Source organism: Danio aesculapii, chromosome 2 (assembly GCF_903798145.1).
Source record: "Danio aesculapii chromosome 2, fDanAes4.1, whole genome shotgun sequence".
In the NCBI taxonomy this organism is placed as follows: Eukaryota; Metazoa; Chordata; class Actinopteri; order Cypriniformes; family Danionidae; genus Danio; species Danio aesculapii.
The window spans coordinates 18,306,035-18,331,596 of record NC_079436.1 but is presented as its reverse complement, the minus strand read 5'-3'; the positions used below and the strand labels follow the sequence as shown (position 1 = coordinate 18,331,596).

Genomic DNA, 25,562 nt, shown 5'->3' with positions numbered 1-25,562 from the left:
GTATAGTTCTCCAGCAATCCGCAGTAGCTAGATTGCTGGTGGCTGAAAAAGTAGGATTCCAGCAATTCACTCTGCAAGAGTAGTGCACAGGCTACTTTTATTTTGGGGGGGTTGGATTTTGCGTTGTCATTGAGCTGGAATATTTTTCCTGGACCTGGCAACCCTGATGATACTAAAATAACCATGACATTTCAACAACATATTTGTACCAAATTGGCAATATACTGTACACAGATGTAACACCAACATTTCAAGCCTGCAACATGAAAACTACATTAAAACTATACAGCCGACATATGTGAAAAATGTTTATAATAAAGTCACTAAACACAACAAATTTACTAAAAGTAAAATAAATTGTTTTTACTATTATTACAAAACCACATTAGTTACTTAACATTAGTTACTAATATATATACTCTCAGTGTACTGGTAGCAATTAACTTGCTTTAACTGAAGAAAAAAAATCACCTACATCTTAGATGGCCTTAGAGTTTTTTTTTTTATTTTGGTTTAAGTATCCCTTTAATGTAAAATAGCTCATTAATACTGTATTTATTTATTTTTATTTTAGTAATTTTTTATATGCATTGGCAGCTACGCTTAATTGCCCCACAGACTTGAAAAAAAGTATTTCTGTCACCATGTTTTTCATTATTTTCTGTGCTAATCAACATGCCACAGATGCTGTCCATTCAGCTTTGAACACAATTTCTTTAATGACATATAAAACACGCAATATCTTTTTTTTTCGTTTCTTGTTTTTTTTTTTTTTTTGCCTAAAACAGAAGCCAATCTGCTGTTCCAAAATTAAGCAAGAACTTTCAACAGGACAAACATTTATTTTAATACCCAGCCCACACAGACACAGGTGCCACAAAACAACCAAAAACACTCCATCACGACTCACTGCGAGGGGTGTGTGATATTAATTGTCAACGAAAATATTGTAATTTTTGTTTTAACAATGTATGAACTGACATTATCCAGCATCACTCACATTATGAAAAACAAACAAGCAAAAACTTGTCTTAAGCGTTCAAAATCATTCGCCTATTAGAATGAGCCTGAAGTTCTGAAAACAACAACAACAACAACAACAACAAAAATCCCTTCATGAATTTTAGTTTTCTATATTTTTAGGTCATGTATATATATATAGTTATATAAGTAATATCACACAAGCATTTGTGACATTTTCTCCAAAATTAGTGCATGATTGTGACGGCACATATTGATTGCTTAAAACAGATTAATGCATGAGAAGTGAGTTGCATTGATAGTTACACTTTAGACAAAATAATGTCACCTTCACCAACCAAAATAGTTCCAACCAAAGTCACAGCAACACTGCAATATTTTGTGGATGTGAAAAAATATTCTTTTAAATTTTTGATTTAAGTGCATTCATAAAGAATGAGAGCTGCTTGATTTGTTTTGCAGAAAAATACTACCCAACCCTCATACTCAACCCTCAAACTGAGTGTTCATCAGAAAGATATGACAAAATGTCATGACTACATTTGTATATATGTTGAGATGACTAGAAAAGTAAAAAAAAATAAGGCAGCAAGATTTTTTTTTACAGTGTAGAAATACAAATAATTAAACTAACTAAATCAATAAAAACAAAGCTAAGAGAAATCTAACTTTTCAAATCTATCCATGTCAGTTTGACCTGCATACAAATGAGAGGAGAATGGGGATTTTTAAGAATATCTGATTACATTTAGAAATGAAGCTCATTTAAATTTCAAACTGGAGTTAGAAACTTGCTTGTTTTCACATTTCAGTTTCTGTTTAATATGCTTGTAACCAAGTAGGCACAGTGACTACATAACGCTTATTTATGTGATTTGCTTGTTTAGTTGTTTTATTTATTTATTTTTTACTTTTAAGGCACCTTTTATATTTTTAAGGCACCTGATGCACTCTATGACCGGGTATGAAACACATTTGAGAAAATTCACAGGGAAAACGACTGAAATTGTATTACTTTGTAAAGAAAAAAAAATCCTTTTTTAAAGCTATGGTCTGTGTATTTAGTATTTTTGGATACCTCGTTAACTTTGACCCAAATATGGATTTGATTATGGGATATTGGAAGGTTTGACCAAAATATGGATTTTCTCCTAAAAAACTGTAATAAATATCTGAATAAGTAACATGTCTGCCACTTTTGTTCTATTCAACTAAGAAGAAACAAAAACAAAACATTAAAATACGTTGCTACCAATAGTAATAAAATCTAAGAATCCCTTTGCTCATATTATATCAATCAATGAAAAAAATATTATTATTGTTATACTTTGTTCTCAAATTGTTAATGTTAGAATCAGCATTGCATAAATATTCATATATACAAACTAATTACAATTATTGTTTCTCTGCTCAGAGAAAAAATTATACATACACACACACACACACACACACACACACACACACACACACGCACACACACACACACACACACATATATATATATATATATATATATATATATATATATATATATATATATATATATATATATATATATATATATATTTATATATATATACACACACAACAGTTCTGTCTGGTTCTTGAATCTAATAGGCTGATAGCGGAGCGATATTCTGCCAGTAATAGCACTCGACCAGCCTCACCCTTGTATTACTCCGCCCACATACAGCAAAAAGCATAGGACACTATACAGTTTGACAAATATTGCTGCTGTTGGATGACAAAATGTACTTTTGGGGCTTTTTTAGTCGAGAAGAAAGTTGTTTAAATTGCAACTATGCAATTTATTCATAATGATAGTGCCTATTTTTAAATATTTATAATTTCTGAGAGACAGCGCGTCGCCGCCTATTAGCCTGTCTGAGTAGAGCAAAGACGGTTGATGTTGTCCATCCACAAGATGGTGACAGAGATTGCATAATAAGCCCTTAGAGAAGGACTAACGTAGCGTAAGCGTAATGTTAAACTACACCTGATCAAATCAATTTAAAACTGGTAAGCAACTTTCTAAGTCGATATCTCTTATTTGTATGTTGTAGTGCTGTATTTTGGCCCTCAGACTATGCAGAGTCACTGATTCGATCCAAGACCAGCGACGAGATGATCCCAAGGTTTCCATATCCTGGACCAGGCCGTATCCTGAGCAGGTACTGTGGTGGTCATGGAGGAGTGGAGAGCATGAGACTGATTCCTGTGACGCTCCAGGGACAGATGAGTCTTTACTGAGGCCAGCTTCCAGCCTCCGCCGCTGAGACTGCAGCTCTGCACAAGACGTTTGGCCAGTGGAGAAATAAAAATGGTCATGCCCAACTGAGTCTGGTTTCTCTCAAGGTTGTTTTTCTTCACTTTCGCCAATTGGTGAAGTTTTTTTTCCCTCTCCGCTGTCGCCTCTAGCTTGCATGGTTGGGGATCTGTAGAGCTGCGCATTGTTGGATTTGCTCTTCAGTGATTGGACTCTCAGATTTTTTAACCACACTGAACTGAGCTAAACTGAACTGAACTTAAACACTATAAACTGAACTACACTGTTCCAATTTACTATGACCTTTTATGTGAAGCTGCTTTGACACAATCTACATTGTAAAAGCGCTATACAAATAAAGGTGAATTGAATTGAATTTTACCATAGTAATTGTAGTTTATTGAGTAAGATGGGACTCTTTGAGTAACTTTTTGGTTGGCCATCTGTTTCTAATGAGTCTCTTGTTTTCGCTACTACGGACTAGTTTAGTAAATAGAAAGAAAGAAGAAATGGCAGCATATATTTAGCGTTTTTCCTTATCTGGTAGTGATTGCGCTGCTTTTTTTCGGGGTTAATTATTGTGATCTCCTGATCACAACAGAGATATACTGTAGACTGTAATAGGGAGATATCTCTGTAGATTGATGGCATTTTATGCATTGGTTCAGACTTTTACTCTTAAAATGTCAACAAAATCACCTGTTTTGTCATCACTTTAGACATTACGCTAGAGAATCATTCAAATACTAGCTCTAAAGTAACGTTGGTAAATTAGTAATGGCTTCTGCTGTTCTGACATAAGCTGCAGGTCTGAATGAATGGTGGAAGAAAGTAGTTCCTCATAGAAAATTATTTTTAGACTCTCCATGTTGTATACTGTTGTATAAACGCAATACCACATGAGTTGCAGTGCGATGTGGCTGTATATCGTCACTGGTGGGACGCTAAGGCAACGCACATCTCCCACCAGTGCTGATATACAGCCACATTGCACTGCTACTTGTGTGATATTGCTCATATATATATATATATATATATATATATATATATATATATATATATATATATATATATATATATATATATATATATATATATAATATAAGTAACAATAAAAAAACTATTTAGCTACATTTTATTAGTTAAATAAAAATTCGACAATTAATAATGACAATTGCTCATTTTGTTATAATTATTATTTAATAATTTGTATAAAATTTAACACTTTTATTCCAATGGACTGATCTAAACAAAAAAATAAAAATAAATAAATAAATGATACAGTAATAGAAATACAGTAATAGAAAAACTCATGTCCTTTTGTCATTTTGACCTGTGAGGGCTATTTTAAAAGAATGCAGGTTAATTATCAGAATCAAAAAATCTCCCAAAATATAAAATTATTGCAGACCCCTATTATTATTGCAGGTCTTTCATGTCCTTCTCACATCCCACCAAAACCACACACAAAGCAACCCGACCACCATTTTGCCTCCGGCAGTCTTACGGGTAAGTGTTCACTACTTAAATGGCAACCAGCGGAAATCCCTGACTCCCATTCTAACTTCAGTCTTCCAGACACACAAACTTCAGTCTGCCCGCCTCATAGCAACCCATTCAGCCCTATTAGATGAGCGAGTCCTCCTTCTCTCTCTGTTTTCTGTTTAACAACGAGCCTCGGCATATCTGCTTTATGCTAATTCACTCTAAGATCATTCAGTGGACTCAAAGACGAGTCTACAAAGCATTACACTTAACAATAGAAAAGGAAAATATAATGATGGGGAGTCTTCACAAAGAATGTTTTTTACAAAGAAACACTGAAAGAAAAAGAAAATGCCATTTGCTTTGGGCGCCTGATAAACAGACAGGTTGAATACTCGCATATAAAAGCGTGCGCTAAACAACAGTTATACAAACGTGTTGGTTGGAAAAGAAATCTTTCTCTTTTCTGTCTTTCTATTGAGGAGGAGGCTCTTTTTTTTCTTTTTTGCTTTCTTTTTTTTTTTTTGCGGGTCCACTCCATGAGGAGTGCTGTTTTAATGAGAGGAGCTACACGCACTGCCAAATCTCATGTCCCGGGCAACCAGAAAGCCTCTGCTAATTAGATGCAGAGCTTTTCCAAAACACAGGGCTTGTCAATTCTCCCATCTCCCCTCTGGATTGTAAATCAAGAGTGCAGTGGAGGAAGGAGCGCACATTATGTCAGTGTGGGCTGAGTGATTTAAATTATACACGAATTAGAATGGAAGCCCGGCCTCCTCTGTTCTGTAGCATTACGCCGATCGCCAAGGGATTCGACGAGAGAGAAGCGTTAATCTTTATCCTTGCCTTGTAATGGGCGCTAATCGCACTTTTAAGAGCTAAGAAGACCTCACTCCACAGACATATACAGTAGCATGCAATGGAAAGGCGTTTCAGAAAGACGTCAGCTTAATGTTATTTTGGTCTGAATTTAGAAAGCTGTTGTGTCCGGCTGAGGCGTCATCACATGATTTCATTACCTGTGGAGAGTCTGACCTGCAGTGACATTGCTGACTCTGTCAAGATTAATCTTGCATTTCTGAGGTCTTCTGAATATGATCAAAGCTTTACTGGGGAAAAACTGCTGTATACAATTAACCAAATCCCTTTGTGTCTTCATCAAATTAAATTTATTCACATTTAAATGCAAAAGTCTGTTTTAATGTTTAAATGGCTTATGGGGAGTGTTGGGTTTATTTAGTTACAGAGTTTAGTTTAGTTACTGTAATTAAATTCCTTTTCCACTAATAAAGTATGGGATTATTTTTCATTTTTAGGTCATTTAATTTAGTTACTTATAATGTAATTGGCTTAAATACTGTAAATAAATTCTACAGTTTTGGATAAATCAGTTTTATAGAAGCAGATTAATTGTATTTTATGTTATGCAAATATACAGGAGGATTCAAAAAGAATATAACAACTTTAAAAATCTGCATTTAATCAAAGAAACATGTTGACAACAGCGCTCCTAGCGACCAAATGAGCAACCAAATGAAACTTCAGAGATTCCTTAAATCTATTACAGAAAGAGCTCAGGTCTCCAATTGTTCTTTGCAGAGTTCTTGATTTTAAAAGCTGTATATTAAAGAATAATACACATTTTCAACTGAAGACAGTTACATTTATTAAGATGATAGAACATGCTTAATAAACAATAAATTAAAACAATAATAATATAAGGTATTTATGAAACGTGGTGTCATTACATTACTTTTTAATATGATGTTTCAATTTTGTGCTGTTTTTTTCGAACTACTTATTTAAAATAGGCAGAATCAACACAATTCTAGAGGATTGTTTTGGACAACTTAATTGTTTTATGTTAAGTCTACTTAAATTTGTAAAAACAATTAAGTTACATTAATCTGTTGTGTTGGGATGCCATGAAGGAATAGTGTGGAACCCAGCATTTTTGACAGTGTATTACATTTTTAACAAAGGTAAAAGGCCCCTGACACATTTAAAAAATAAAAAGAGATTCATTTTGATGGTTTCTGTGATAAGATTTAAATGTATTTATGTATTTTTTTTCATTTAAGTACACTGAAAAACATGATTCAATGATGATTTTTAAGTTAAGTAGTTATAGACAATTCATTTGAGCTAAATTTAAACAAACAAATTAAGTTGAACATAACTAAACTTTGTTTAAATTCAACACATTTAGATTGTTGAATTAAATTGATATTTTTTCAGTGTAATTGAGTTATTTTTCAGAAAAAGTAATTAAAAGAGAAATTAAAATACAATTCTAATTATGTAATTAGCATTTCTTTTTAATTATAACACTGCTTAAGGGTAAAACAATGCTTATCATAATTCAGTGTAACATATATACAGTTGAAGTCAGAGTTATAAGCCCTCCTTTGAATTTTTTTTTCTTTTTTAAATATTTCCCAAATTATGTTTAACAGAGCAAGGACATTTTCACAGTATGTCTGATAATATTTTTTCTTCTAGAGAAAGTCTTATTTGTTTTATTTCTGCTAGAATAAAAGCAGTTTTTAATTTTTTGATAAAGATTTTGGGGTCAAAATTATTAGCCCCTTTAAGCTATATTTTTTCCATAGTCAGAACAAACCATCGACATACAATAACTTGCCTAATTACCCTAACTTGCCTAATTAACCTAGTTAAGCCTTTAAATGTCACTTTAAGCTGTATAGAAGTGTCTTGAAAAATATCTAGTCAAATATTTAATGTCATCATGGCAAAGATAAAATAAATCAGTTATTACAAATGAGTTATTAAAACTATTATGTTTAGAAATATGTTGAAAAAATCTCTCAGTTAAAGAGAAAATGGGGGAAAAAGTAAACGGGGGCTAATAATTCAGTGGGGCTAATAATTCTGACTTCAACTGTATGTATACACATATACACTTACACTTAATATTCTGCTTACAGTATAGTGGAAAAAGTGTAAAGATTTTGAGGAATAACTGCATTGTATTAGAGATTTTCTATTCACAATAAAAAGTACAGAGCGTTGATCATAAACCTAGCATTTAAATATCACAGATATGTTTTTAGGAGATACTGCATTTAGTCTTATAAACTGTTTTGAAGATCTCACAGATTTGCATTACAAGCAAGTTCGTCTGACTCACCTAGTTATTAAACACAAATTAGCAACTGATGCATCACATATGCTCACAGAATACATACAATTTTTTTTTAGATACTATTATATTCATTTATTCATTTTCTTTCGGCATAGTCCCTTTATTCATCAGGGGTCATCACAGTGGAATAAACCGCCAACTTATCCAGCATATGTTTTATGTAGCGAATGCCCTTCCTGCCTCAATCCGGATACTGGGAAACACCCATACACTCTTGCATTAACACACATACATGCAAGTCTTTGGACTGTAGGCGAAACCGGATCACCCGGAGGAAGCCCACACCAACACGGGGAGAACATGCAAAATGCCAACTGATACTGTCAGGGCTCGAAACAGTAACCTTCTTGCTGTGAGGTGACAGTGCTAATCACTGAGCCACCGTTCCACCACATTATAATCAACCAATATAAAATTCTGTTTTTACAATTTAATTGTAAAATTGATATGGCAGGCTTTGCAGGTTTAAATTTCTACCAAAGTTGAGAGTAAAATCTCTTATAAGACTAACAGATCTTTTTATATTTTTAATTCCAAACAAAGCTTCTAATCAGTGTGCGACATCATTACTAAAAGTTTGGCTTTTTAGTGCATATTCAATTTACTGTATCCTCTTATGCAATGGCTCTAAATAATACCGAATAAAATAAGAAAACATTAATCCCCCAAGCTCATGTTAATATAAGGAGCTCAGTGCTGGTATCATGGTGGGCATTGATCTCTGCACTTTAATTGGCTCCAGGCAGTGAATTTGCTCTTGTTTGGCGGATAAAGAAATACTGTATTAGCCAAGACCACACATCTCTTTTTGTGTCTCCTCTCATCAGGGTGCAAAATAATGGAAACCTTTTGCCAGTGTCCTCACTCCATTTCAGAGCAGCAGCAAACATTCAGAAAACAGTGTGAGTGTGTGTGTGTGTGTGTCTCTGTGTGTGTATTGGGACCTGCTTTACATGCTATTTTTTGTGAGCTGCTGAAGGACTACAGAGTTTCTTGAAATGTAGCAAGTCTCTAAAGCTCCTACTGAAACTTGGACTTGTGTGTGACCAGCATGGATCATAAAAACGACAGAAGTACCACACAATAACAACCTGAAAAATCCAAGAAGTAAGCTTACACTATGGAATTCATGGGAAATAAGTAGATGAATTGATATAGGATAAGCGTTCCTAGAAAAAAAATGTAAACAGTGTAAATATCATTGAAACAAGATGAGTATGCTTACTTTGGTTCAATTTAATGGTAGTGTAATTAAACACAATTTTGTTATCCCATTAAAAACACCCCATTCTTAGCAAATCATTTATGGTTACGCAGAGATTCGAACCAATTTCTGAACCAATCAGGCAAAAAGAAGGCTTTGAACATCATCAATGGTGTCATTGCTCCAAAATGATACAAGCCTTGTTTCTGAAAGCTTCTGTAATTTCTCGACACATGCATCTGCCACCAAATGAACTACAAATCCCATCATACCTCTACTCACACACCTGTTGCAGTTCACCCACTGATTAAACACACAGCTGGTAACTCATCATAGACTGATTACCTGAACTTTATATTCACCTCTCACACCTCTCACCTCTTGCTGAGTCTTGTTGTTTGAGCTTAACATCACTATACAGAACACACAGTGCCTTGCCATCAGTCACCTTAGTATGACTGAAGCTGTTTGCAGCTGTTTCCACATTTAAATCAATCTGATATCCTACAATACCACATTGACAAACAGTTTTGACCTATTCCAACTTCGCCTTTCTTGAATATTCCCTTCATATATAAAATTAAGCCATTTTGCTTGTATCTTCTGTATGAACACCTGTGAACCTCTACATTTGAACACAGAGCAGGCTGCATGCCAGGATTGCTTCATTCTTTAAAAGGAGAAAAATGAACGGCATCATTGTTAGCTGCTTCGCTGTGTTCACAAAAAATGTGGGAGGAGGGAGAGTCTATAAGGCAGGCACATTGAAGGAAGTTACGTCACAACTTGCAGAAAACTCAAATGATCACACTATGGCACACATTTACTTACAGACTGTTTATAATGAACTGGCTGCATGTTTTGTTTTTAACTTTTCTTAGCTAGCAGTCAATCAGAAACCTAAATAAATACACACGCACGCACGCACAAAAAAATCGACAACAGTAAAAATTTTGTTCTATGTCACCTTTAAGCAAAACTATAAAACTGAAAACTGAATTAAAAAAATTGATTTATGTACATCTGTCTTCATCTTATGTTAATTAAAAAAAAATAAAAATGACATATTACATAGCATAAAAATGATTTAGCACAATTTTTTTAGTTTAAAATTTTTTAAGTTTGCTTGTTTTCTGCAGTTAAGGCTTTATAATCATTTGCTCATTGTATTAGTTTGCCTTTTGTTTATCTAATTAGGTTTAAAAATTACTACAGTTAAAAATTAATACATTTAAAAATCTACTAACAGTTGAAGTCAGAATTGTTAGCCCCCTGTATAACCCTTTTTAATAACTTTTTAATAAATTTTTAATAACTGATTTATTTTATCTTTGCCATGATGACAGTACATAATATTTTACTAGATATTGGTATATAGATGATATAGATATAGATATAGATGACCTTCTAACAGTATCTAAAAAAATTAAAAACAGTTTTTATGTTAGCTGAATTAAAAGAAATAGGACTTTCTCCAGAGAACAAAAATATAGGAAATACTGTGAAAAAATCCAAAATAAATAAATAAATAAATAAATCATAGGAGGGCTAATAACTTCAACTGTATATTTTCAGTTATTAGCTTAGAATTAGTTAGTAGTCAGTATCAATCAAAATGTGAGTTCGGGATCAGTATATCCCTGAATGAAAAGTTTACATTTTCTCTCACATTCTATTGCACCAAAAACAAATACTTTTACAGTTTAATGACTAATGATTCTGTACTGACATATCAATATGTTATGCACAGAAAGGGGATTAATTCAAACTTAAATCAAAGTCGGCCTCTTGTTACTTGCTGTCACAATCACCAGCAATCTAGCCCATGCAGAACTACGAATCTACCACTAAATGAACTGCAAATCCCATCATACCTGTACTCACACACCAGTTGCAGTTCACCCGCTGATTACACACACAGCTGGTAACTCATCATAGACTGATTACCTGAATTTTATATTCACACCTCACACACACACATTGCTGAGTCTTGCTTGGTTTTCCTGTAGCATTTCAAAGCGTTAATCCTGTCTAGTCTTTCCTTGTTTAAATTCTTGATTTTTAATTTACCTAGCCTGACCTTTTGCCTGTTTTTGACTACGATCTTGTATTACCTGTATGCTTCTTCTTTGCTCCTGTTTTGACCGTTGCCTGTCTGACTGCTCTTATTAATAAAGCACTAGTGGTGGGCAAAGCAAGGCTTCATGAAACACTGAAACAGTTGAAGCAAATGTGACGAAGCTTTAAAACATTTCGAAAACCCCACTCTACAGTGACACCTAGTGGTTATTATTTATATATTGCACTGGAACAGCTTCAGCAAAGAAAAAGTTAAGCTAATTGAGCTATTAAACCCCATGTTGAAGAGTTGACGCTTCAAGTGATTTAGTGGAACGGTGAGAGTTCCTGACTAGCATGCTACGATAATGGGTTCGAATCCAGGGTGATGCAGCTATAGGTGTTAAGTTTAAAATGCTCGGTTCCTGCAACGTGTTTTGTTTTAACATTGGTCTGACATTCGAATGAACACTGTGAATAAATATGTCTTGTTTTGGTCATAAAACAGGGTTGTTGCTAGATCCGATACGGTTGCGGCTGGAAGTTACCAAGAGTTATTTATATTATTCAGTAAATTTCCCATTTGTTGTATTTTATTAACGTCTACCCTAACACTAAACCCAACCATCACAGTACTGTAAAAATATTAATTATGGTTATACAGTGTTAAAAAAGATGCTATATTGATGGCTAATCTGCAGCTGTATCCTATCTAGGCTACACAATAACAGTAACATTATTAAAATACATAAAATCATAATTTTGGAGTATTTCGGGATTTGAACCCAAAAGCCATTTGCAACACAGTAACTAAGTGCACAAACACACAGTCCACTAGACTATATTCTGACCCTGTCAGTCAAATGCAGATTCACCAGGTCTCGAAATGCTTCTGAAATGATCAATGCTTTGAATCACTTTGGTCACGCGACCTGTGTGTTTCGAACTACCTTAGTTATGTGACATTGGGTGTTTCGAATCATGCTTCGGTGCAGTGTTTCGGAACATTTGCGCTTTGGGATCTCGACACTGTGTCGAAACATCAGTTTCATGTCAGCTATCTCTATAAAGTTACGCAAGTGGAACCTCACCTCCGTTGTCCCAACCTGTATATGTTAATCATGCACAAGTGTGAAAATAAGCAATAAATTGCTGGCTGCAGTTCACTTAAAGGCTACCGATAATAACACGCCAATAACACAAACTCCTGTATCCTACATAGTCCATTTAAGGATGTCTAGAACAGTTTAATTAAACACAACAACAAAATAAATAAATAACTAATCATTTGCAGCATATTTGCATATGTTGACAAATACACAATCTTCCAATGTTTGAAATAAAAGCAAATAAAAGTATCTAAACACCCTCCTGTAACACCTAGCCTCCCAAAAACAGTTTCTGGACAGAGCTCTATAGACACCCTGTTGGCAGAGAGATAGTGAGTCAGAGTGAGAGAGAGTGAAAGAGAGAGAGATTTTGCCTCTCATGTTTTTCGAAATCATGTCGTTGTAGTCGAGGAATAGCACTTATCAGTTCACAGTGTTTTTCCTTCTCCATCACTTTCAACAGAAGCACAAAGCTGTTTATGGAGAGAGAAACATTTGCATATGTTTGTGTGCTTTCGTTTTTTTTTATGCTGCATGAATACGGTGTAGTGATGGGGAAAATATCTCTTTGTGCAACTGTGAAATTTCAATGGAGAGCTGAGTTTGGCTGCGGCTGAGAGAGAGAGAGAGAGAGAGAGAGAGAGAGGGAGACAAACATAATCACAATTCAAATAATTTAGTGATATTAAAAATAAATATATGGTAATTGCAGTCAGAAAACACAGCTCTGATTTAGTTAACAATTCAACATCCTTGCAGTTTGTGCTCACTGTGTAATGCAATTCACAACTAAAAGACAAACAGGCAAAAAAAATCATTCAAATCGATCACACAAGTATTTAAAACAATAAAATTGGGGGTTTCACACCACATTTTACACAACAGCATAGCTGAAGGCCCCCACTGGTCAAACGGTCATGGGGTCACTGAGCAGGTCTGAGGAAGCCTGGAGCTTCATTCACTCCAAGCATAGGAAAGTAAATTATGTTCAGCCCTTTTAGCATCCTCCTCCCAGCTATTTTACTAACACCCGCAACCTTATGCATCCTTCATGACTCAATAAAGCATTATCTCCACACCAGGCGGGTTTTGCCTGTTTAATTGCAACACAAATCACTAAAGGTTATCCAGAAGGAAAGTTTCCTTTTTCTAAAGCGAGCCTTAGGCAATCGGCCACAAAAATGCTCACCTTTCCGATGAGCTCGCTCACATGGGGGACGGGCTTGCCCTTCTGGTGGCGAATGGTGGGAGGAGACTGGCCGTCCCAATCGTGCAGCTCCTCTATGCTTTTCAGATACAGCAGCGCCTTCAGGCCTAAACAGTAGTCCTCGATCACTGTGAAGTCCTGGTTCTGCACGGCACTGCATACCTGTTAAATACACACGGATAAACAAACTTCAAGGCCAAGACTTAGTGAAAGAGCAGTGATTACACTATCTATATCATCTTATTTAAAAGTAGAGTCTGTTCAATGGCTCGGTGCAACACAATAGGAAGAAAGCTGATTGTGTGGTTGCAAAGGAGCAGGACTGTGTTTTCATTTCATTTGAGTTATTTACTGATAATCTTCCTCTCTGTTGAGGCTCTGGAATCAGATAAAAAAAAATGGACAAATCTTTGAGCAATGCACTGCCATAGACAATTCAATGGTTTTCGTTTAAGTAGAACACCTACTGTATTTCAATTTTTCATTATTAGGTCATTTGCTTTTTCTGTGCATTGAATAGCCATTGAAAAGTTTGGGTGGGAAGGTGATATGACCATATCACCCCAATTTTATCCTCCTTACACTGGCTGCCGGTTAAGTTCCGTATTGATTAGAAAATAATGCTTCTTACCTATAAAGCTTTAAATAATCTAGCTCCTGTTTATCTAACCAACCTTCTGTCTCACTACAATCCAACCCGCTCTTTAAGATCTCAAAACACAGGGCTTCTGGTAGTACCTAGAATAGCAAAGTCTACTAATGGAGGTCGAGCCTTTTAATTTATGGTTCCTAAACTCTGGAATAACCTTCCTGATAATGTGCGAGGCTCAGAAACACTCTCGCAGTTCAAAACTAGATTAAAGACCTATCTTTTTAGTAAAGCATACACATAATGCATCATATAATGATATGATGCATAATTGTGCTCCACGCACAATTGTGTCTTAATGCACCAGACATTTTGTTAGAAATACTCATATGCTTTACATGTTTGCTTCTATATTTGTTTATATAACTAATATTTTTATTATAATATAGCACTTAATTTTTGCATCTTGTGTTTAAATACACTATGAACAGCAGCTATGCTAATTATTTTCTTTATTCTGTATTTTTACCTGGGGATACTCATCTCGAGGCCTCTAGAGATTATGCAGTGCCATTGATGCAATCCAAGACATGTGAAGAAAGGATGCCAAGGTATCCATAATCCTGGATCAGGCCATATCCTGAGCTGATGCTGTGGTATTCATGGAGGAGCAGTGAGCATGAGACAGACAAGTCTTCGCATCGATTCCGCTGGTCAGCCTGATCACCCACCGGTGACCTACTCACACCTGCAGTTCTCTACAATGCACGTCCAGTGTTCTCCAGCCTCTGGCTCTCTTAGACAGCAGAACTGCACAGAAAGTTGGGCCAGAGAAGAAATGGCCATGTCCAACTGAGCCTGGTTTCTCTCAAGGTTTTTTTCCTTCACTTTCGTCAATCGGTGACGTTTATTCCTCGCCACTGGCTTGCTTGGTTTGGGATTTGTGGAGCTGCGCTTCGATGGATTTCCTCTTCAGTGTTTTAACTTTCAGCAGTGAAAATTAAACCACACTGAACTGAACTAAACTGAACAACTTTGAAAACTGGACTGATACATTGTCAATTTACTAGAACTTCTATGTTAAGCTGCTTTGACACAGTCTACATTGTAAAAGCAATAATGAAATAAAAATTAATTGAATTATGTAGCTAATTAATATTTTCATTCAGCAAGAGTGCAATAAGCATCCACAAAAGTTATTTATTTAAAATAAATTCTGGCGTTTTAATGTGCTATTTATACAATAATCTTGTTTTACAGCAAAATATTATCTTTATTAATTCTGACAATAAGAAGGAATGCTTGTTTAGCAGCAAATCTGCATATTGGAATAATTTCTGAAACTTTTACATGACAGTAAATACATATTTACTTGAATTAAACAATTAAGTGAGGTTTACTTATGAACTAATTTCGAGAGGATCACGTGCTTATGATTTACCACAGCCAGTCCCCGTGTTAGCTAATCATGATCCTCCAATCATATGATTCTTAAGTTACTAAATATAACGACAGTTTTCATTCCACATTTATCTTTGTCTGGAAGAAACCCCCCTTCCTCCCCTTCTCCTTCTCTTTCTCATAGATTGGGTGGTACGGCAGCCCAGTAATTAGCACTGTTGCCCCACAGCAAGAACACTGCTGGCTCTGGTCCTCGCCGGGCCGGTTGGTGTTTCTGTGTGGAGTTTGTATGTTCTCCCTGTGTCTGCGTAAGTTTCCCCTGGGTTCTCTGGTTTCCTCCCACCGTCCAAAGATATGCGTCATACGTAACAGACCAAGCCAAATGGGCACTTTGTCTAGCTCCCACCATCAGTGTCTTTCCTTCTCAAAGTAGTTCACTTTAGCCATTTTAGCCAGGGAGTTTTTGAGATCTATCTGAGCTCAATCTCCTGAGACCTGGGCTTGAGGACAGCATGCCAAACAAGCTTATGATAAATCATTAGCTAAGTGTGAACTCTTGAAATTGTTCACTGAAAAACAATTATTCATTGGATTTAATATATATATATATATATATATATAAAACAAACAAACTAAATTTAGTAATTTTCAATTTAATTTGTTCGTTTATATTCAGCCAATATAACTTATTTGCAACAATTTGTAATAAACCATTTTTTCCATTTTTAAAAAATTATATTTTAAGCAAATAAATGCAGATTAAACTTTTTTCATAAAGCATTAAAAACCTTAAATTCTGATCCTTACCTTTTGATCCCTTATCTAGTGAAAGAATGGAAGAAAGGAACTTCTAGGAAATAAGTTTTTGAAGTTACAGTGCTTTTACTGTACATTTTGTCTCTCTCTCAACAATCAAGCAAATTTTTATTCCTTGCGATATGACCTCTTCAGTAATGAGACAAAGTCTGCCACACAGTGTCAACTTTAACAGAGACAGATTCATCTTTTCCACCATAAATTGGCTGTTTAACCCCTCACCTCAAATATCACCGAAACGTTTCCTAGCACAAAAGTGCAAGGAGTTTGCAGCATTCTTCACTGATAAGATCAAACAAACCAAAGCTGGTACTTGTCCTTTTGGAGAGGTTTCTAACATTCAATCTACTGCTGTAAAACATAATAATCATGTCCAGTTTCTCATCAGCCTTAATAAACCCACCAAGGTCACATCACATACAATTTCTCCAAGGGTCCTTTTTTGACCTATTTCACACTAACTTGCTCAAAACAGTATTAAATTCCTAATTACAAGACATCCTGAACATTGTTAATAAGTTTCTTCAACAAGTATTTTCTCACATACTCTAAAGACAGCATTTGTTAGGGCTGTGGTGAAGCAAAGTGATGCTGATTTTCCTAATTGAAATTGAAAATTGAAAACGTAGTATTCTTATAGTTCAATAATGGTCTCAACATTAATAATCCTAATGAGACATTCTAGTGTGGCCTTATCATAGCCCTAAAATTGCTCATTTAGCAGATCTGCTAGTTAATAGGATAAACTGTCAATCTCGATAATCTAGATATTTCAGATCTCAGTTTTTAATGCTGGATTATAAGCAGTGGTGGAAAGAGTGCTGAAAAATCATACTTAAGTAAAAGTACCATTACTTGCTTAGAAATGTAGTGCAAGTAGAGTAAAAGCATCGGTTGTTAATATTACTCAAAGTATGAGTAAAAAGTAGCCCTTTCAAAAGAACCCAAGAGTAGTGTTTATTACACTGTAAAAAGCTGATGCATTTACATGTAATTTGTGGATGTGTGTAAACGTAACATTCTGTAGTGCATTTAGTTATTGCCCAGCAGGCACACAACGTCATAAGACATTAATATTAGGTTAGATTTAGGCCGTGATGTCAGGTGACCAAAATTCAATGTCTAGCCAGTGCCTAAGGACAACATTATTTTGATGACCAATAACAACATCAAATGACGTTAATATTTTGTTGATTTTAGGTTGTGTTGGAAAGTGACCAAAATCCAACTTTGAGCCAACATCTTAAACCAACGTCATATTGACGTCAAATACAGACATTAATTCATCAGGTATGGAAACCAAAATCCAACATCTGATAGATGTCATAGTGGTAACGTCCATACAACGTTAAGGCCATTTCGGTCATCATACAGTAAGCATCCGTCATCTTCTCATTAGTGACATGCATCTAAACAGTCTCTGGGTCATTCCTGAGAAAAACTACAATTAAAGTAGTTTGAGTATTTGTAATTTGTTACTTTATACCACTGATTATAAGATTGGGTTTGACCAACCCATGTACAGTATTAGGTTCAATCTAGACTATTTTAGATCCTACTTTCATGTAGGTAACACAGAATATTATGTTGCACTTCATGCACACACCTAACAGTAATTGTATGGTGTTCCTCATGACTCAGTTCTTATTATTATATACTATATAGCTTCTATAAAGAGGCAATATCCTCCATCACTATGCAGATGCTATATTTATTTAGTAAGAAACAGTAAGAACTCTGAAGTGAAGTGCCTGTGATTAAGACGAGCCCACCAGCTTGCCTTCGGAGGAAAAATGTAGTTTGTAGCAGCATAGAAAATTATGTTTCTCTTGAAAAAGCACTTTTGTACAAGGTGAAATTTATTTACAGTGCCAGAAAGTCCATCCATAGTGAAGACACATACAAGTGCACAAAAAAAAAAATCACAACAACAACAAAAATCCAAAGTACCAAAGAAACAACAAAAATGGAAAATAAAACTGAAAATATACAAATATTTATACAAAAGAAACAAAAGGTATCCACAATATACAAGTGGTTTTGGGTTTAATCAAGTACCCAAGTCATTTTCTTTTTTCCCGTATTTATTGTAACTGTCTCTAACATTGTAAAAAATTAGGATTTGTGACTGACAGCCATTTTACTTTTAGCAACAAAATTAACAATGTTTGTAAAACAGCATATTATCACTTTCACAACACCTCTAAGTTATGCGAATTACAGACAGTGAGATTCTCATTCACACTTTTCTCACATCAAGACTTTAGTTTTGCAGCAGTGTTTTGGCTGGCCCATCTAAAAGCTCCACCAAATACTTGAAAAGTTCAGAAAGTTCGCTTTAAGGAATGCTGACTCATACTAGAGTGTCCAATCACCTCACTCCAGCACATAAATCTCTACTGCTACTCAAGTTCATTTCTAGACCCTCTTTATTTTCCAATGTTTTATGCTGTTTCCTGTACACAAATCCAAAAGCCAAAAAAGGGGAAAAGCTTATATTTAATTAAACAAGATCCCTTAAATCACCCAGCAAACTTGCTTCTTGAACCTAAACATACAGTGCCTTTAGTCAGCATAGTCTGGATCTGTGGAACTGAAAACTTGACAACATACATCCAGTTTTATAGATTTTACAGTAACTATAGTGATGATTTATTTACTGCCTCATTGCTTAAATAAATTAATTTCTGAAATATTACTTTCTTTGAAAAACACTTTTTAAGCCCCTACTCTTAAACACCAGTGTGCACTGAACATCTTGGTATGGTATAGCCTCACTTTTCTTCACTTTATTTCAATTTTTGCCCCCCAAAAAATTGTATATAATTGAAAATGTAAAGATTCCTGTAATATGTTTTTTTTAGGCCACATGTATTTATTTTATTAATTAGCTAAAACTTGTTTTTAAGTAAATAGCTATACTCGCAGAGAAACGGGCAAGCTTTCATCTTGGGCAAGCTTTCATCTTGGATTCACCTTAAAGATACTTTAAAAGAGCACCTAAAATTCAAAAGCATTTCTATACTTTAATTCCTAATCTGGATTTACAGTGAAGTATGAACAACAATATAACCCTTATAACATAATTCTAAAAGCTCGACAGCAGTGTTTATCAGATCTTTATAGTTATTTGCATCAATTATCAGAGTTGGGTTTAACGCCTTCCACAGTAACGTATTCTAATTACATTTTTGGGAAATGCGGTAATGTAACAAATTATATTTTAAATTGTGTAATTTGACTGCAGTTTCTAAAGTCAGTGAAATTGCATTACTTGCTTTATAAATATACATTTTAGAAAACAATATTTGCTTTTTTTAGGCAGTGGTCCCCCACTTTTTACTGCGGTCACTGCGGACTGGTCAATGCTTGACAATTTTACAGTGGCCTGGGGGAGAGTGGGGAGACGGTGTACATAGATTGCTAGGTGACCATCAACCGTTTTCTCAGAGGATGACAAGCTGACAAAACATTGTTGCAACTCTATTAACATTAAAAAACATTGCAGTGTTTTTCTGAGATAATTAGTCTACCGAAATTTGTATATTCCATAGAAAATATAAAGCTGATCAGTCACTTCTTGTCACATGACTCGCAGTGCACTCACAGGACTCTGAACAAGGCAATCTGAACAAGATGTTTTCAACTGTGAGCACCTGAAAGGCACGATGCATATGCAATACGCGCGCAAAAGCCATGTACCTCCATTGGAAATAGCAAACTTGAGCAAGGAAAAGATGCGATATGTGAACGCCCGCCATCATTTGCAAACGTCAGCAGGCATGCTGGATTTACCTAATTTGTTGACAAATGTATTGTGGACCCATTCCTTGACACTTCACGAAGAAACTTTCCTAAGACGTCTGTTTCTTACTTCATTTTGCTAGCTTGTGGGTTAAATTTTGGCGCTTAAGTGACTGAGATGTAACAAGAAAATACGTCATTTTTCTAAATTAAAAGATTGTTCAGATTCAGATAATTAATAAAACAGAAGTAATTAAGGATTTCTTGTGCAGCCCGGTACCAATTGATCCATGGACCTGTACTGTTCCACGGCCGGGGGGTTGAGGAACACTGGTTTAAGGCATAGTTTTACTAAAAAATGAAAATTGACTCACTATTTTTATGTTTTCAGCTTTCTTTAAAACACCTTCCTTTGTGTTCAACAGAAGATCAATAAAGTTTGGAACAAGTAAAGGGTGAATTTTTTGGATGAACTATCCCTTTTAGGCTGTTTTTAGAAGTGCTATATAAATAGCTCTTTTCTTGTTTACTCGTGTTGCTGTGCATCTTTGTGAGTCTATGAGACGTTAATGCCGTTCGCCAGAGCAGCTCATTGGACTAATCTAATCGCTGCAGGAGATGGAGCTACGATGTGTTCCTGTAACCCGTCGGTGACACCGATTCAACTGTAGTCTAGTGAGGAGTTGGCTAGTTTACAGTTTCTCCTATTACTACGAGCCAGCTCTCTGCTATTACATGTGGGTGTGATTAAAATGTTTTAATTCCAGTCTTTTTCCCCCCAGAACTCCCAGGCACTTGTGAAACGTTATTTCGGCACATAATGAGAGTGTTTTGATTTATTTATTTAAAAAGAGTTTTCCGAGGCTGTGGCATCATGTTGAGATAATGGGTTTATTTGCACTAACAACTTGTTCAGAGCCATGTTGTAAATTGCAATTTGCTTTGAGATTGTTGTTGTTCCTCGGCTCCGGCGGCTCTGTGTGAGTGTAGCCGTTTGTAGACTCCTTATTAAGGATTGATTAGAACTGACTACTTAATGCACATGTTTAAACCCAAGTGTTAAGCTTGTGTATCGCATTAAATACAAATAATATGTTTAAACAAAAGCCATGTTGTTAAAAATGTGGATATCGAAGGGTGGTAGAATCTGGTAGTTAAAGATATGATGGTGAACAAGCCCTACAATCAGTGGTGGAGCTGGTAGCAGTTGGTGATGATGCAAGTGGTTACCTGCAAAACAGATGCTCCAGCATGGAGGAACTGTAATCCAGACTCAGCCGAGTCGATGCCACCGGTGGCCAAGATTGGGAAGCCAGGAAGTGCTCTTGCTATAGCTGAAACTGCACGAAGAGCTATGGGCCGGATTGCATTACCTGTCCAAATACAGGAGAAAAAACAACTAATTTTAAAATATAAAACATCTTCTGATATCAATGCTTTAGTGCTATGGTAAGTGTGTGTTGTTGTAGGCCAAACCAAAGATTAGAATCACCCTGATTCTTTAGAAAAATGTAAATATGACTTTTCCTTTGGATTACTGCAGAAAAGTACCCATGTAAATAACACAAGTTTAGGATTCTGACATAAAATTTAAATATAGTAATCCAATGTAAAAATAAATTCAAATCAAGAGGCAACCTCCTGCTCTCCCTCGTGAAGATAATATGGAAGTAACTGCAATTCATAGAAATTCCGCTAGTCCTGGCTCCATAATAGAGCAAATTTCTATTGACCCTACTGTTAAAATGGCCAACTTTACAGCAGAAATACAGGTGTTTATAGCCTGGTACAAAGAACGATTTCGCAGAAGGTCTCGCTGGTCGCCATCACTTCACCCCAGCTGATTCCAGCTGATTAGCCACTGAACATGGTAGCTTCGCACATGCTCCGCCTCTTTGCCCGTATTTGGTTACCCTTGGTTGGAGCGATGATGCGCAAACAAAATGACACCAGTTGGTCACGCCTACTTGTAGCTTCATTTTTTTTTTATTGTGAGAATATATAATCACAGTACATTATAAAGAAAATCAAAATCACACAGATCTTATTTATTTATCTATTTTTAAATGAAGACACATTTTTATTTCTTAAAAAAATTCCAAAAAACATCTGAGGAGGAATAATAAAAACAACCAACCAATCAAAAAGGTTTTACATTAAAATCAAGTACAATAAACAAAACATTCATATGTTTTTGGACAGCTAGATTAAAAACCAATTCATAGACAGCACAAGTGGAAAATATATAGAGATGCCTGGCAGAAAGGATCGAACCGTGTCAGAATGCCATGTCAAAATGTACAGTTGAAGTCAGAATTATTAACCTCCCTGAATTATTAGCCCCCCTCTTTATTTTTTCCTCAATTTCTCTCTGTTTAACAGAGATATTTTTTCAACACATTTTTAAACATGATAGTTTGTTCTGTAGACTTTAAAGGGGCTAATAATTTTGACCTTAAAATGTAAAAAAAAAAACATTTTTTTTCTTTTATTCTAGCCAAAATAAAACAAATAAGACTTTCTCCAGAAGAAAAAATATTATATTAAAATATTACTGTGAAAATGTCCTTGCTCTGTTAAACATAGAAAAAAAGGGATACAAATCAAACATGTCTGGAATTAAAAAAAAAAAAAAACAAGCAGCAACGGAAATATACGAGCAAAGACACAAAGTATGAATAATACAATTCTTCTATATCCTCACAGTGCACATGCTTCACAACAGCACATCTGATCAAGGGCTAAAGAACAACACTTGACTCTTTAAAACGTTATTTGTGCAGTTGAAGAGATCCCTCAACATTTGGCAATACAATCTCAGGACAAAAAGGGCATGAGTCAAACAATACCGTCGCTGTTTAAATGTTTATGGATGACATCAAGGATACTCAGTCCATATCTTTTACAATTTGGGATTCAGATATATATGCAGTAAAATAAATTTTTTTAATTAAAATTATATGTTTTAGTTAAACTATTTTGCACAAGCAGGAGTAAATGCACCACAATAATAATCATATAAAATATTATATTGCTTGTGCCTTGCAAAACATTTGCATTGTCTTACAAAATGTTCCCTTGAGAAACTTCATTTCATTTGCTTAGCAAACGTTTGCACCCTCTGCCCTCATTCCCTTGAGAAACTGTGGATTCACTTCTAAAAACACTGAAGAATAATTTTCACTGACAGCTTCTGCAGTCCCATTTAGTCCCTTGTTAGCAACCACCCTATTTGAAACACATAAAAGCCTAAAAATGATGAGTGTGACATTATTGATGTATTTTATGTCACAGAATAAAAAACATGAACACATCTTGAGCATGTTTTACTACAGACAATACATCAGAAATTATACAAAAAAGTCATAAAAGATTCATTTTTAAAACAGGAAGTGTAAATAAATGCTTCTAGTGCTAAAATAATAAAGCAGTGCTAAAAGTATGTTTTTGTATGTAAAATCTAACTGAACATAATGGCTAAACATGAAAAGAAAAATGGATTCATAATTATTTTTAATTTATATTTTTTCTAAAACTACTTTTGTGAACTTGTAACTTGTAGTTTTTTTTTTTGCCTGATCTGAACTAAAGCAGTGCAAAAGACTCTCTGGAGTCAGAGTATCAAATTTAGCATTAAAAAAGTGAATTAGAGAATAAGGTTCTATTAATTTATTCTTATTAATTTAATACAAAATAAATAAAATGGTGTAACAATATGTTGATGTATGAGAAAGTACTTTTTTTTCTCTTTCTATGACTTTCTCTTTCTATTATCTCAATGTCAAAAAATGCTTCTAAATCATCACATTTACACACATCTTTTCAGTGTCAGGTTTCCTCTCAATTTTGTGTCGTGTGGCATTATTTAGTCTACATTATTTAGCCGATTTTGTGTTTCTTTCTGGTCTTTCCCGCTGTCAATGGAGCAATCCTAATTGGTCCTCGTGTGTGCTATACACACGATATATACAATACAATATATAATGTGTGTATATGTATATACTTTACAAACTGTATTGCAAATAAATCAAATAAACACTTTCATATTAGTCAATAATAGTACTGAAATTAATAAAAAAACTGAATAAATATAAATTTACACACATTCAAACAAGTAAATAAATAGACTCAATGATGGGCTAAAAATCAGATTGCGCGTGGCCATAGTCATAACATGCTTGAACCCCATCAACTGCTGCTTGCAGCTATATTCATAATTGTGATAATACAGTATGTTTTGCAATTCCTACCAATAAACAACCTCTTCAGATCAGATTGGGAGCACAAAAAAACCCCAACTCGATCGTCACATCCCCACAGACTATTCAAGATGGCACAGGCAGAAGGTTGTTCTAATTATATGTCACCTTACCTGAGCATTTCAATACACAAATATATTTGTAACAACATGAGCCATCTGGAATGAAGAAAGTGATCAACTTTACTCGTATTCAAATACTTGTTTGTTTATGATTTATTTTGATGCAGTGCGAATTTAGATTTTGAATGAAGAATTTTCTATAATGCAGGCACAGCACCCGTATTCTGGCTGCACCCTCGCAGTGCGTTCAACCACAATTATTATTATTATTTTACCTAGACACGCACGAAACGAGGTGACAACACAGTCAGCTTTCATCGCCACTAGTTCTTTGTTGTCGGTGTGGTGTGTCGAGGCCCTAATAAGCAAGCAGTAGACGGTGAAGCAGCTCGCAGAATTTTGGATCAGTTCCACTGTGTCTACAGGTGTCTGAGTTCACCTATACACCAGCACAAGCCTCCTCCCCTCCCCGTTTCTCTCTTCATCTCTCAGGATGGCAGGAATCCCTAATGAAAGCAGAGAGGCTTTCTGATCAGCCAGACAGATGGAAGTGTTTATCACATTACATTTAACCTCATTTTCCCAGCAGGTTCCCATTCATTGATCACAGCCGTACGTTTGTCCACATTCATTTCGCCGGCGCGGCTCACAACTCCACTTCCACCGCTTGATGGCTCGAGACAGCTTTCTTTTTTAGTCCCTCTCCGTCGTGCTAAACGATCCTCATCACCTACACTATTCCCAAATTGGGGAGATAAATTCAATCAGCGCGCATATTTTTCTTGCGTCCCCATGCCGCACGGTTAATTACGTACATATGGGCGCTTCCCAGAGCCTCTGGCATCTCCTGCCGCCCTCTCTTTTTCCAACTCTTCCACCTGTTGGCTGAATAGATGGCACGTCAGGTGGAATTTGTCATCTCTGCTCTGTTCTGACAACCTAATATCATAAGAAGACATCACCGGGCTCGCAACGAAGGCCATTTGGGTGTGATTTAGAGATGGGGGAAGTCAAGAGGCTGAAGAACATATCATTCTTTAATGCCTCTGTGAGTCAAATATGTATCTAGGTAATAATGTCCCATGCAGTCAGACGCTACAAGTCATCCGGCGAAGGGCTATTGTGCTGTGAGTGATGTCACAATCGCATTAATATGGACACAACAAAGGTTGAGAGGCATCAAAGCACTTGTCATCCGATGGCAGCCGACACAGA

General features: G+C 35.4%; 1 protein-coding gene across 1 annotated transcript in view; it reads right to left on the bottom strand.

Moving 5' to 3' along the window:
- dpydb (dihydropyrimidine dehydrogenase b) overlaps positions 1-25,562 on the bottom strand; it is a 291,123-nt gene that overhangs the window by 12,465 nt on the left and 253,096 nt on the right. Inside the window, exons 19-20 of the mRNA XM_056474106.1 lie at positions 21,257-21,399; positions 13,459-13,638 (exon numbers count right to left, since the gene is read on the bottom strand). Of these exons, the coding sequence (XP_056330081.1) occupies positions 13,459-13,638; positions 21,257-21,399 (323 nt within the window). The remainder of the gene's footprint in view (positions 1-13,458; positions 13,639-21,256; positions 21,400-25,562) is intronic.